The sequence below is a fragment of the Haemorhous mexicanus genome, chromosome 3 (assembly GCF_027477595.1).
Source record: "Haemorhous mexicanus isolate bHaeMex1 chromosome 3, bHaeMex1.pri, whole genome shotgun sequence".
Classification (NCBI taxonomy): domain Eukaryota; kingdom Metazoa; phylum Chordata; class Aves; order Passeriformes; family Fringillidae; genus Haemorhous; species Haemorhous mexicanus.
In genome coordinates this window covers 32,874,593-32,887,761 of record NC_082343.1, presented here as the reverse complement: position 1 = coordinate 32,887,761, position 13,169 = coordinate 32,874,593, and the positions used below count along the sequence as shown (strand labels likewise).

Genomic DNA, 13,169 nt, shown 5'->3' with positions numbered 1-13,169 from the left:
ATCTATAACTCTTAATACATCTGCTCTATAATCTGAGCAGTTGTATAGAGTCAATTGCATTAAATTTGGATTTCGTTGAGTTTTGTTATATGCTCATTCTCATTAATAGTATTTTGTCCATTTGTGTGGTGGACCTTTAAGCTGTTTTAGAATAATTCTGTTAAAAATGGCGAAGAAATGCATCCCTGTCAGTATTTTTGGGGATGTTGGTGTTGAGATCAAATTTTAGTTGGTGACTAACTTTGAATTCCCTTCCTTTTATCTTCAGGTATGGCTTTCCCAACGAAAGGCTAAGAATTCAAGAACGGTCTTAACTGATCCTTCATCAGATCTGAATTTTAACAAATGCTTAGTTTTCAGCAGCCTTGAAAAAAGCTTGGCCTAGCAGTCAGTGACTTACTTGCACTTTTTTGCACATAGATTTAAAATAAAATAGTGCTATTAATTTGGATTAGGTCCTATTATTACAGAGTAGCTGTAATTTATGAGTGTATGGTAGTATACTGACTGCTAAGTGTTCTCTATAGTGTTTGCTTTACTAATCACCTAATTCATTGCAGTTCATACTTATTGACTTAAAGTTTAAAATCACAATCTGTAGGCTTGAAGAATTGCTTTAAAACTTTTTTTTGTGGTAGAACTGGAAGTGATCTTAAAGTTAGCAAATAATTGTCAGTATTAAAGTTGGCATTATTTAAAATAGTCCTGCTGCAAGAAAGGCACTTCAGTGAATATGTGACTAGTAAAGCTTAAATGTGCTTGGGTCTAATAGATTTCATGAAATACTGTAATTTTGGGATTGTAAATGAATGGATTAAACAGGTTAAGGCCAGGATGTTTAAAATAAATGCAATATTAATCTGCACAGATAAACTCCTTTTTAAGATTAAGATTTGAAACTACTGTGCCTTAACTTGTTGCTTTTCTTAAAATGAACTTTTGTAGTTAATGATCATTTAAATCCATTTTGATAAACCTGCTGTTAATGTTTTCTGTGAATGTTTTCTAACTTTGTCTTGGTAATTGCAATTTAACTAGGTGCGGTGGCTACTAAAGTTCGAAGGCACGATATGCGTGTCCATCCTTACCAAAGGATTGTGACCGCAGACCGAGGTTAGTTTAGTTCTGCAGTTCTTGTTTGTAAGAAGTGCTTTGAGTGAACATGAGATTTGCAACACCACAGCTGGTTAACCAAATACCCGGTCTTGACCCATTCATGATTTTTCTCAAAAACCTGGACGGTTATTATTTTAAAGCTTTGGGAATGCTTGCAGTTTTTAAAAAAAATTTCTAAACTTGGCTTTCCCAGCTCAACTAAATATATATTCTTTGATGTATCTAACAGAAATTCTATAACTGATTGGGTTTTAAAAATGAAACATCTGTCTGCATCAGGAAACGCTATGAAATCAGTGCTGCAATAATTAATTTGGTCAGGTTCCCCTCTTTCCCCCCTGCCCCGCCCCCGGTTCATTCTTTTAATTGGCGTGGAAATATCAGATTGGTGTTGCAAAACAAAATGAATGGATGGTTGCTTAATGAGAAAGAAGTAAAGGAATAAATGCCTCCTGTCTGTGTTTGGAGAAATCTGAAGATTTAGATTCCTTTTTTTCCAATAAACTTTTGAGCCACTGTACTGTATATTATGAGGAGGATGCATGTTCTCAGATACCTAACTGAATTCAGAAAGGTAAGGGCTGTGAAGATAACTTCAAAAGTTGTTTGAGTTTGAATTAGTATGGGTAGGGGAAGGGAGGGTGTTTTGGTTGGTTTGGTTTTGGGTTTTTTTTCCAAAATCTATTTCTTGGTATTTGTCTTTTGCTGCTAAAATGTGTAACCTGAAGGAGAAACAACTTTTGAAGACCTGTTGGTGAGATGACATCCAATATTTGGGCATCTCTCTTTAACCCTTGAATGGAAAGTAAATCTTCATTTTTCTCCTGTTACTCAATTGTCATGCCTTTGGACCCCTGAATGAAGTGTTTAAGCTAATTGAGAAAACTGATATTTTCGGTTTATTGACATTGGCTAAGAAGCAGTGTGGGGGATGAATTCTTATCCCATCCCTGCTGCTGACTCACTGTGGTTTTCAGCAAGTCATTTAATCTCTCTGTGTATGGTTTCCCATTGGTCAAATAAGGATAATAATACTTCCCTACCTCACAGGGGTGTTGTGGGGGTTCTTGTTTTGTACAGGGCTTTGAGGATGCAAAGCATTATGTGCCAAGTATTATTATTCTGCTCTCACCCAAATCAGTGTTGTGCAGATTGCCATTATATTGTAGAATTCAAAAGCCAAATTCCAGTGACAGATCTGACATCTCCTAACATTGACCACACTTCTCACAACCTTCCATAAATTAACTACAAGAGAGAATACAGATTCTGGTCAATACAGTAAAGGAGGCCCTTCTGGATATTTGGTATATTTATGTAACATTTTTATCTTTGATATAATAGGCTTTACAGAAAGCCTAAAGCTGATACAGGACACTAGTATAGTTTTCTGTAAGATTGTTTTATATCACTGCCCACTACTTGCAGCCCATTGGCTTGTTCTCATTTCTTGATAACTCTTCAGTGGGGCAAGAGGATGTAATCAGTTTAATGTCACAGCCCATGTTTCCAAAAAAAAAAAAAAAAATAGAGAGAGTAAAAAAGAAAATAGGTTTTAATTTTTAATATTTCCTCTTTTATTTTTTTCTGTCTCAGTCAAGAGAAATTGGTGATAAGAAAATAAGAAATTGGTGTCTTTGAAAATTTGATCTGATCTGCAAAAAACCAGTTTTTTGCAAATGTTGCTTCATGAGCTGCAGTGATAGTTTCGGGTGACAGACATTTTAGCTACCTTTTTAGTAATTAGATATTTACCTGAGACAACTAGTAAATACACTGATAAAGTGGGGATAGGGGTGTTTTGATGGAGAAAATACCATTTTGTAGTTTATTATTGTAATATTTGCTCAACATGGATTTTAAGTATATTTGGAAGGGCCTGGATGTTTCATCTGGGTCACTTTAAAGTAATTTAAATTAATTATTGGCATAATTTCACCCTTTTTTAAAATACAGCCATTTTATAATAAACCAGCATTCATTTCTAACAATATTGGAAACCCACTGTCTTAAGTAGATAAATAAATACATGTCTTTTTCCTGTGGAATAAAATATGCATACCTCTCTCTTAGAAAAACCATGCTTGTATTTCAGGAAAACATTATCTTAAAGTCTTACCTAAATAATCCCAGTTAATTTTTCAACTGAACTTCATTGTATTTTGAATTTTAAATCGTAAGTTATCACTGCACATACCTAAAAACTCTCACACAAATGGTTTTGGTGATGACTTTGTTCAGCATTAAATTTTTTTTTAATGTACTAAAATTATATTGTAGAATTAAAATACTGTCAGTATTTGCCATATTTGGCTGTTCTGTCACCAGGATATTCCTATAGCTATGGCCACAAAAAGCAATGTCAGCAAACCGAAATACTTTTTTTTTTCAATGTGGAATTTTTTTTTTTTTTAGTTAAGTGTCACTAAATCTATCTTTGCATTCATCGGGTCTAAAGTTGGTGGTTTTCTTAGGTTTTTTTAAAATTCTAAATTGACTCTCAGATGATTTTGTAGTACTACTGCATTCACTTTTTAAGTAGTTTTTATTCTTTGCATAATTTTGATTTTTTGTTGGGGTTTGGGTTGTTTTTCCAGAGATAAGCACTGCATTTAAAGCAAGAATCCCCAAATGTGTAAATGTTTTGCAACTAAGCATCTAGAATTGGTGAAGGGTTGGAAAACATAGCTCATTTTAACTCAGAATAAACCCCCAGTTTATAAATACTACAAAATTGAATTTGATTCATATAACAGAAAGACTGACTGATTTAATTGTAATAAACTGTAAATGGTGTTGCACAGTTGACAAACCTGTGTGTACTGTAGAAGGCCAGAGACTTGGCAGAGGATGTATCACAGGTGTCCTGGTATTTTTTAAAGGTAGCTTGCTTTGATTTTAAACTCCACAAGAAATATTAATGCTGAGAAGTTTCTCAAATGTTTTATCCAAACCAATTTTCACATAATTTATATATAAATTTTAATACCTTTTAATCAAATTGTAATGAGTATCAAAATGCTTTAAGAGTCTGTTTCTAGTATACCTGTAAAGTGGTAAGATTGTGCCACATAAAATATTTATTTTTATTTTTCTTCTTTTTGAAACAGCTGTTATAATTTAAACAAATCCCACTTAGCATGATTCTAAAAAAAAAAAATTCAGGGAGCGTTTGGTCTCATTTATGTTACAGTAGTAATTTTTTGTAGTGTTATGAACTGTATCCTAAATGATAGGCCACTTTTATTATGTGAAAGTAAATGAACCCACAAGAAAGATTGTTAAATCGATGGTATCTGTGAATATTACACCTACTGGACTTCATTTATGTAATGGCACAAATCTGACTTTGCACTGAATATCTTTCTCACTTTCATCTCCTCTGCCTTAGTCAAAGTGGCAACAGTACAGAAACTTTTATCAACCTCAGAATTTATTAGCTCTAATTAAGCTGTTGAATGAGTCTTAAAAAAAAAAAAAAATTATACTACTGTTAAGTGGACCAAGTTTGGTGAAGGAGAATGCGAGAGAATGATTAAAGAAGGAATAGCTCAAGAACATTGGGAATGATAACTTTCCACTTGAGAACTTTTTTATGTTTTACTGTAATTTGTTTGTGGTTTTGGGTTTTTTTTTGTTTGTTTGTTTTGTTGTTTTTTTCTTTTTTCCTTTTTTTTGCAAAAGAAAATAGTATTTACAGGTGGCTTCTTTTAAAATATAAAAATATAAAGCAGGAATGTATATGAAATGTCAGATTTTATTGTATTTGCAGAGTATTAGCTTTGAAAATGAATAAAGAGAGCTGTTTGTAGTTTTAAAATGCCTTATTAGTATCAATTAGATATTTTCTCTATTTTTTCATGTACTTAGAGCTTTTTAAGTATAGACTTTAAAATGGCAGGACTTCTACAGTGTTTACATGCAAGTGCATTTTATAAGTGTCCTATATGTGTAAAATAGTATTTCGAACGGGAAAATGCTAGCTATAGTAGCAGGCTGAGCGTTTTCCTGGTTTCCACGATGATGCCTACGTTGCTAGACTACAGTTTATAGTACTGCTTTGTATCATGAGGCCAAGAAATTCCATGTTGTTTGTAAATAGAATAAATGAAAGGCAATAAAAAATTTATTGAACAAAAACCCTTTGTTTGGCCCATAGTTTGTTGAACCAAATTGTTTCTCTAAGTCCAGAATTCCTTAGATGACTCCATTCTTTTAACAACCAGTTATTAATAATCACATCCATCATTAATAGTTGCTTTAATGCTTGCACCTGGGGAGGTACTAATGCTTAATAGCAGTCAGATACTGATGCTGTGCACTGACTGTTGTTCCAGAAATCTTCTACCCAGTTCAGAAACTGTTCATCGTTTTTTGTTTTCCAATTTCCTTCATCGACTGCTACTAACCATTAGTCGTTAGTCATATTTTATCTCTATTTCTCCTGTTAACCGGTTTTGTGGGAGTGGGCTTCTCCTTCACGTGTCCAAATCATGATGGAGGGCTGTCATGATTTTATTGCATTCTGTAGATGGTGTCGATCAGTATGTCAGAATTAAACATGCTTGTTTTTTTTATTAGTTGTGATTAGTTTTCATGTTGTCATTAAGCCGTCACTAGCTGGAACTAATCTCTTCTCTATCTTTTCTTTCTTTTTTTTTGTTTTTGTTTTTTTATTTTTTTTTTTATTTTTGTTTCTAACCACCCAGCCGCCACCGGCAACTAACCTATGACCTTCTGACCTCTGAACTCTTCACCCAATGATGACCTGACCATGCCTGCCTGCTGATCAGTTAACTGGTAAACGCCTTTGCTTGCCTGTCTTCAGTGCAGCGAGCTGGGGCACTTGTCCGTTCGTCTTACCATCTAACAAAACAGACAAAGAAATTGTTGTCCTCCAACTCCGCTTTTTGTTGTTCTCCTGTTTGGGTGAAAGTGGTTCTAGAACCTGCACTGAATAGTAGTAAAGCAATAAGGTCCAACTCATCCCTCCGCACTGATCATCCTCTAGTGTCCCGCCCCAAGCGAACGGTAAGGAGGCCTCGCACGAGATGGAGACAGATGTCCCTTAACTACCCAATGACAGAGGCAGTTACTGTGAGAGACTTCTAGGAATATTTTTCTTCTCAGAAAAAAAAAAAAAAAAAAAAAAAAAAAAAAAGTCAAAGCTCTCTCTGAATGTACTGTGTGATGATGCATCATGCATGAACCTTTGGTCAGGGATGTCATTGGGGAAGGGATTCCAAAAAGTATTCAAAATTTGATATGCTGTTTAGTCACTACCAGTGCCCTCAAAGGGCAGATGTTGCAGCCTTTTTTCTATTGCCTGCCAAATTGGACGTTTTAAAGGAAAGTGTGCCATGAAATGCAGATTACGATGACTTTTCAGAACTACATTAATGCAGAGAACAAAACAGCAACACTATTAAAGCGAAATACAAGTTTAAATTGTTTTAACCATATTTTAATCTCCTTGGAAGATTACATGAGAACAAGGTACATGCATTATGTGTCACATTACTGGGCAAACTGTTCAAATATTTTTTTTAAACCTCCCTGTATAGAAAAAAATTCATTAAGGATGTAAAAGCCATGCTTGCCTATTTGCTGTATACATGTAATGAAATGTAGATAAAGTGTAGTGCATTGAAACAAAATGAACAAAAAAGTAGATACTTTTACTATACAAGGGTGCTGGTGCAGAAAAAAAATATATTTTTGGAAATGTAGCATTTTATACTTTCAAGTGTTATAAAAAAAGAAAAAAAGAACAAAGAAACCCTTTATTTCATTAAATGATTTTTTCTGGTGGTTGTCAAGAAACAAAAGACCAAAAGAGCCTTTTAGTCTTTCTTTTTTATTTTTTAAGTATTGGAATAAGTCTAAAGAAAAGGAAGTGCCTTATTTTCTTCATGGTCATTTAGTCAAATGTCTTGTATAATCAGCTTCTCCCTCAGACAAGTTACTGCATGCCACTCAGTCGCCCAGTATGTGAAAGAAGCTGTGAGGGAAGACAAATGATGAGTTGACCATATTAATTACCTGATTTTTGCCATACTAGTGTGATGTGACTTTGCCAAAATCTCATCAAGTGAAGTATTTGCTAAGTTTTCATCAGACCAGCCCATTATTATTTCAGCCACTCTACTTTTTAAATCATAGCAAATGCCGTACTTGTGCAACGTAAACCAAAGGGTTCTGTGATACAGACTGTCTCATGCTAAAGGAGATTATTAGCTGACAAATGTTTGTAGAGCTGGAAGTTACGTCATTTTTGTTCAGGGATGGAGAGGAGTTTTCTTGATTCTGGTTGAAATAAATATTGCATCAACTGTAGTAGGCTTCGGCATCACCCCGAAAACGGATGTTCTGCAGATAACGAAACTGAAAGTGCTTAGCGAGTTTTCAGTCAGTGACTGAGCACATCCCCAGTTTCCAGGAGCAGCTCCTGCAGTGGCAAACAGCACCAAAGTTGCTTTGCTTTACTTTTCAGCTCCTCTTTGACTATTGTTAGATCTGGCCCATTGTCTTTTCCTGAAAAGATAAGCAGGAGAGGGACTTCAGCCATTTGAAGTCCAGCTATACCTTACTTTTAACCCTTGTTTCTACATGAGGTTCGAATAGCTGGGCAATTGCAAGAGCTGAAGCTGTTGAACGCACAGTATTTAATTCTGAAAACATTAAGCGTTACATTGTGGGGCTCAGTACTAAACTTGGCAAATATCAGGTGATAATTTTACTCCCCTCTTGTCAACTTATTCTCCTCCTGCAAATCTTCACAGCTTCCAAATGAAAGGTCAATAGTAAGCTAAGAGGGCTTACATTTTTAAGCACCTGCATGGTGACCTCATCTAACATCTTGTCTCACCTGGAAATAATTATCAGTTTATTTACTATGCAATAGACATTCATCCTTTCGTATTCAGCTAGATTTTTGTTTATTGTGCCACCAGCTTTGTCTTCCTGTTACACATACAGTTGTGTTGATTTTATTTACAGTATATGCTGTGCCATTTTGATTTTATTTTGGTTGGTTGGTTGAATAAACTTGCGACACTCGAACATTTGAAGAGAGATTTGCTAAAACAATACCAGTATTTGATCCAGTTTCATCTCAACTATGATAAAACCTGGACATTTTAGACATTTATCAAAGGTCTTTTACTGGGGGGGGAGGGGAAGTTTATGGAATAGATGTGTGACATGTGAAAGTAATGTTTGCTCTGAACAAACTTCTGAAAACTTAGTTGACAAAATTTTGGATCAGCTTAAAAAAAAAAAGCATGACTTTTGAAATCTCTGAATGCCTTGGTTCTCAGTATTATCATTCTTTAATGACTTTTTCTTTATTAAAATAAGTAGTTTTAAGACTTCTTTCTGACAGTATTATGTAATTTTTTTAGAGTGGGTAGATGGGAGTGTCGCTTGTATGTAACCGTACAGATGACATGTATTTGTCTATTCTTTATTATCTTAGTAGTTTCATGCTATGTATGTACCATAACCAACCTATTGCCTATGAGAAACATGTAAGATAATGTATTTACAGCCATTGTTACAAGTTTATAATGTATTTTTCTATCTTGTTTTATATGTATGTTATATAACATTCAAAAGAATTTTTTTCCTGATTGAGAAAAAAGGATACAAAATGCAAAACCCACAATTTTGATAACTGAAAAATTGCCAATTGTTTTGCAGTACTTTATTATATTGGGAGTGTTGTCTTTCTTGGGCTTTTAGTTAGCTACTGGATGAATACATTAGACATATTTGGGTTTTAGTTGGGTTTTTACATAGCTTGCATTTTAATTCTTTGGTTCTTTGCCGTTTCTATTAACCCATAGCATTATTTTAATAAATGTTATAATACCAACCTACTAACTCTGGATTATGTCTGTTTATTAACCATTACATGTTTAATTAAAATAAACAAGTAAAGACGGAAGAATGTAAAGTCGAGTTACTGGACTAACCCTGAAGAACGTGACCACAGATAACACAACGTGACTTGTTTTTATGTTGTTTGTCAGCTGACATTCTGCACACTACTTTTAAGTTGGCTTTGGTCATTCTGGCCTTTTACCTTGGGGAATAGGTGCCAGTAGAAATGGGAACAAAGTAGCATTTTTGAGGCATTCTTCTTGTAGAGTCTTGCCACTTGCCTTTCAGCATCTGCATTACTAATTCCACACTTTCTTTTTCCTTCTCTGAAATAATTATTGTTGGCTCTCAGCAAAAGAGCAAAAAATGCCAGTGTATTGGTAAATCGTGACGGTGTACAGAAACCAGTTTGATTCTTTGTTGAACCATTCAGAGGTTGCAGTTAATCGCACAGTAATTCATGATTTGTTGGTTTTGGCACCTGATTCACTGTTGCATCACGTGACGTTTGTAAGCACAAAATATTTCTGGATAGAATTGCTGTACATTGAAACACAAAACCTGGGGGTTTCCTTTGGCAAAAGTGCCTTATTTATACCACGCTGTTTCAAGTGGCTTTATTTTTGGTACTTCTGCTGAAGTCTATCAGTATTGCCTAGCTCAGGGGAGTACAACTTCTGTAAGCCAAAGGTCAGACTGGATCTTTTCCTAGTGACTGCAGAAAGTACAAAAATACACCTTTCACTAAATTACCAAGCAACATCCATTTCAAATTCCAGAGCTGCCTTTATGTGATCTTTATCCCTGTGGATGACTGGAGCAACATGAATGCAGGGAATTGAAATGGTGAAAATGCTGTTTTGAATGTACATCTATGCAAATATTTTTACAGATATGCTTCCCCTTTCTTAGAGCTACACTGACTGAGGCTGCTTTACATTTCCCAGGTAGTTCTAGATTTGTGACCTTGAGTGGGCAGTAATTACTGTTAGTGTTGAGGGATCTCCTCAATGTTGATAACTTTTCAGATGTCAACAGTTTTGTTCCTGAAAATCCATTTTTTTCCTGTAGATAGTAAAAATTCAGATGAGGAATCTGAATCTGTTTAAATTCCTCCTTTAATTTATGACTTTTCAAACTATTTATCTTGAAATACATGCAATATAAAACTTTATAAATAGAGTTCTCACAGTATTGCTAGTAATTAAAATTTTATGCATCTTTGTTTTATGGAGAAAAATAGTCTAGCTTTGATGACATTTGTTAGTTTTCTATTGGCATGTAGTTCTTTGTTTTACAAAACTTTTAGGTAGAGATGAAATACTAATTCATTTTGAATAGTTTCACTTCTGCAGAATTTTCTTTTTTAATTTAACAGATCATGTTGCTATCCTAAAACTCAGCCACAGGCAGATGGTAAGAATATTAGCTATTTATAACAGATAATATCAGGACCTTTTGACGGGATAGTAGAACAAGTGTCATTACAGAGTAAATAATTTATATTCGTAAAGAATTTTTTCAGAGGCACACACATAGTTTGGTGAAGTACTCTGTCCAGTATAGGTGAAACTATTCAGATGGAACAAAATTTTAATGTTTTATAGTGAAGAATACTTCTATTTCCAGAACTACTGTTTCTCTGTAATATTTTTATTATTTTGTGTTTTTAGCAATAGGTGTTAACTACTGTCATCCTTTGTCCACAGTGCATTTTCATCTCATTTTTCAGTATATGCAGTAGTTGAAGTTGCTGTAAATTTTGTAGTACTTTAAAGCTGAAGGACTGAAAAATTAGGAAAACTCTAAAATCAAAATAATATATTCATTATTGTTGCCTGCCAAAGGTATTTCTCAATTTACCTCAGTGCCTATCTGAAAATTTAACTATTTTATAGTTTGCCTGCTTACAGGAAAGGTACGAATTGTTTTTATCACCGAATTTGAGGATGACTTCAATATTGCTAAATCACTGAAGTTAGCTTCTTTTTTTTCTTATCATTCTGAGATTAAATTGTCTTAATGTTTGAAAGGTCATACATTCAAGACAATTAGATAATTGCTCTTTGATCCGTTAAAGTGGGATTTATCTTAGGGTAAATGTTTTTTTGTAGGTGAGAATATAAACAAAAATATCATCTAGACTTTAAAAGTAAAATCTGAGCGATGCTGTTCACATCTTAAGTTGTACCAAATTACAGATTTGGTTTCTTCAAGAGTATTTTTGTGGATATTATGAAGTGCCTTCAAGAACATCCTTAAGATATTTTTAATGAGCATATGTTCAGTATACTGACAATACTGATCTTTTATTTGAATATACCTTTTTTCCAAAATCTTCATGTAGCAAAAGGTTTATTACCAGATTGTACTCCATGAGGGGGACCACTAAAAGGTTTTCTGCCCTGAAAATGCAGGGAAACATTGAAGTGTGTTACTATCCATTAAGAAATTAACTTGGGGGAAACTTATGAGTTATGAAACTGAGTCCTTTGTGTCTGGATAAAAATACCAGTTATCAGAAATAGCACATTGTACAGAATGGAATCTGAGTAACACATTCCTAGGGCTGGGAGTACATACACTGTTCCCGGAATTTCTGTTTTGTTTTAATATGTTTGATACATTTTTTTCTCAAACACTATCCAAATAACGCATGACCCATAACATTACCGCGTGGTGATCAATGTTGAATCAAACTGGTTACCGAAAGTACAGTGCTCTTCCTTCTCTGTGCCTGCGCACTAATTGCAGGTGGTGCATAGGGGCTGGGGCTTAGGCACAGCAGGCTGCAGTCCTAATTTCTTGGTGCCTGCACTTCGGGTGTCCGTCTCTGACAACAGACTAACTGCGAGGAGTCTGCCTCCCAAGGCAGAGATTAACTGAGATCTGAAACTCTTAGTAGAATTAATTGAAAGTACAGCAACAGTAAAGCGACATATATACATATATGCTTGGACTTGTATTATGGCAGTTTGTGTGAAACATTTAAGGTTTTGTTTGTGCAAAATAATGTATTCTGAGGGGAAAAGCAAACATGGACATTGCCAAAACACATGTAAATAAACACCATTTATGACTGTACATTATGTGCAATAAAGTAACTGGAAAAAGTGCATGTACTTTATCCTCAAAAGAAAACTGACAGCTCTCAAAGCTATAGCTATAGTTTCATTTTCTGAAAAGTTAAATTTTATTCTGTATCTAAACCGCAGAATAAAGAATGTACATTTTTCACACTTAAATTTTCATCAATGCTTCTAGCAATGTTATGGAAGGTGTTAATTGTTGAGGAGGCTTAAACTTTCATGGTCATCTGATTATCAGGGTATATTTTGCCTAATAGTTTCTTATTGCATATGCTGTTTGTAACTGTAAATGAAGGAAGTATGCATTATGTATCATCAACATGCAATACACTTTTTGCATATGGGTCTGTGGATGTATCAGTTCTACACATTGTGCAAAGATAACCACATGATTTTGGGGATACTGTAATTTTGTAGCATAACTGTTATACTTGTTATGTTCAGAGCAAATAAGAAGTACTACTTTACTGTAACATAAACACACTGGTTTGGGGCATAGTTTCTGATTACTGTAGAAAATGAAGATGTCTGCCACCCCACCTAGTGTGAGCCTAGCGAGAAACACATGTTGTAGAAGAACTAGATTATGGTGTTCTGTATTTTCCTTAATATTTATGTGATGATGCTTAGTTTTAGTTAAGGACAATTTCTTTACCAAGGTATTCTTTGCTAAAAATTCCTTCTATTTTACACTGCTTAAATAAAAAAAGTTTGCTTCAGAAGTACGTGAAGTAGATAAGGTTAAGTGTGGCATCTTTAGAAGTCTCATAGAGAAGGGGAGAGGAGGCTAAACACCAGTGTTCAGGTACACTTCTGCACTTATCAAGGATGAAAAATTTGGCATAATTTGTCTTTGAAGACACCTTCTATGATGAGTTCCACCAAAGTAGTAGCATATAGTTGTATCTGAGCCAGTAGTATTGGAAGTTCACAGAATGTAGGGATGCTGTTTGGCATATGCCACTCGAGCAGGCAAAGCAGCCTTTGTCATCTTTGCTGTTACTCTGAGTGCCGGCTGCCTGTACCCTGAACTCCTGGCCTGGAGTGGGGGCACAGCCTCACCTCCTGTGCTGTCTCTGG

General features: G+C 34.7%; 1 protein-coding gene across 9 annotated transcripts in view; it reads left to right on the top strand.

Annotated features, from left to right (window-relative positions):
• QKI (QKI, KH domain containing RNA binding) overlaps window positions 1–9,000 on the top strand; it is a 146,777-nt gene extending 137,777 nt beyond the window's left edge. For 5 of the 9 annotated variants that reach the window (XM_059841263.1, XM_059841264.1, XM_059841262.1 and 2 more), the window contains 2 exons: window positions 1,039–1,113; window positions 5,826–9,000. In XM_059841263.1, the coding sequence (XP_059697246.1) occupies window positions 1,039–1,113; window positions 5,826–5,842 (92 nt within the window). In that variant the 3' untranslated portion in view covers window positions 5,843–9,000. Of the gene's footprint in view, window positions 1–268; window positions 5,257–5,825 lie in introns of those variants that run through there. The other 4 variants (XR_009485736.1, XR_009485738.1, XR_009485737.1 and 1 more) reach the window with 2 other exon arrangements.
• Window positions 9,001–13,169: the final 4,169 nt, after the last annotated feature.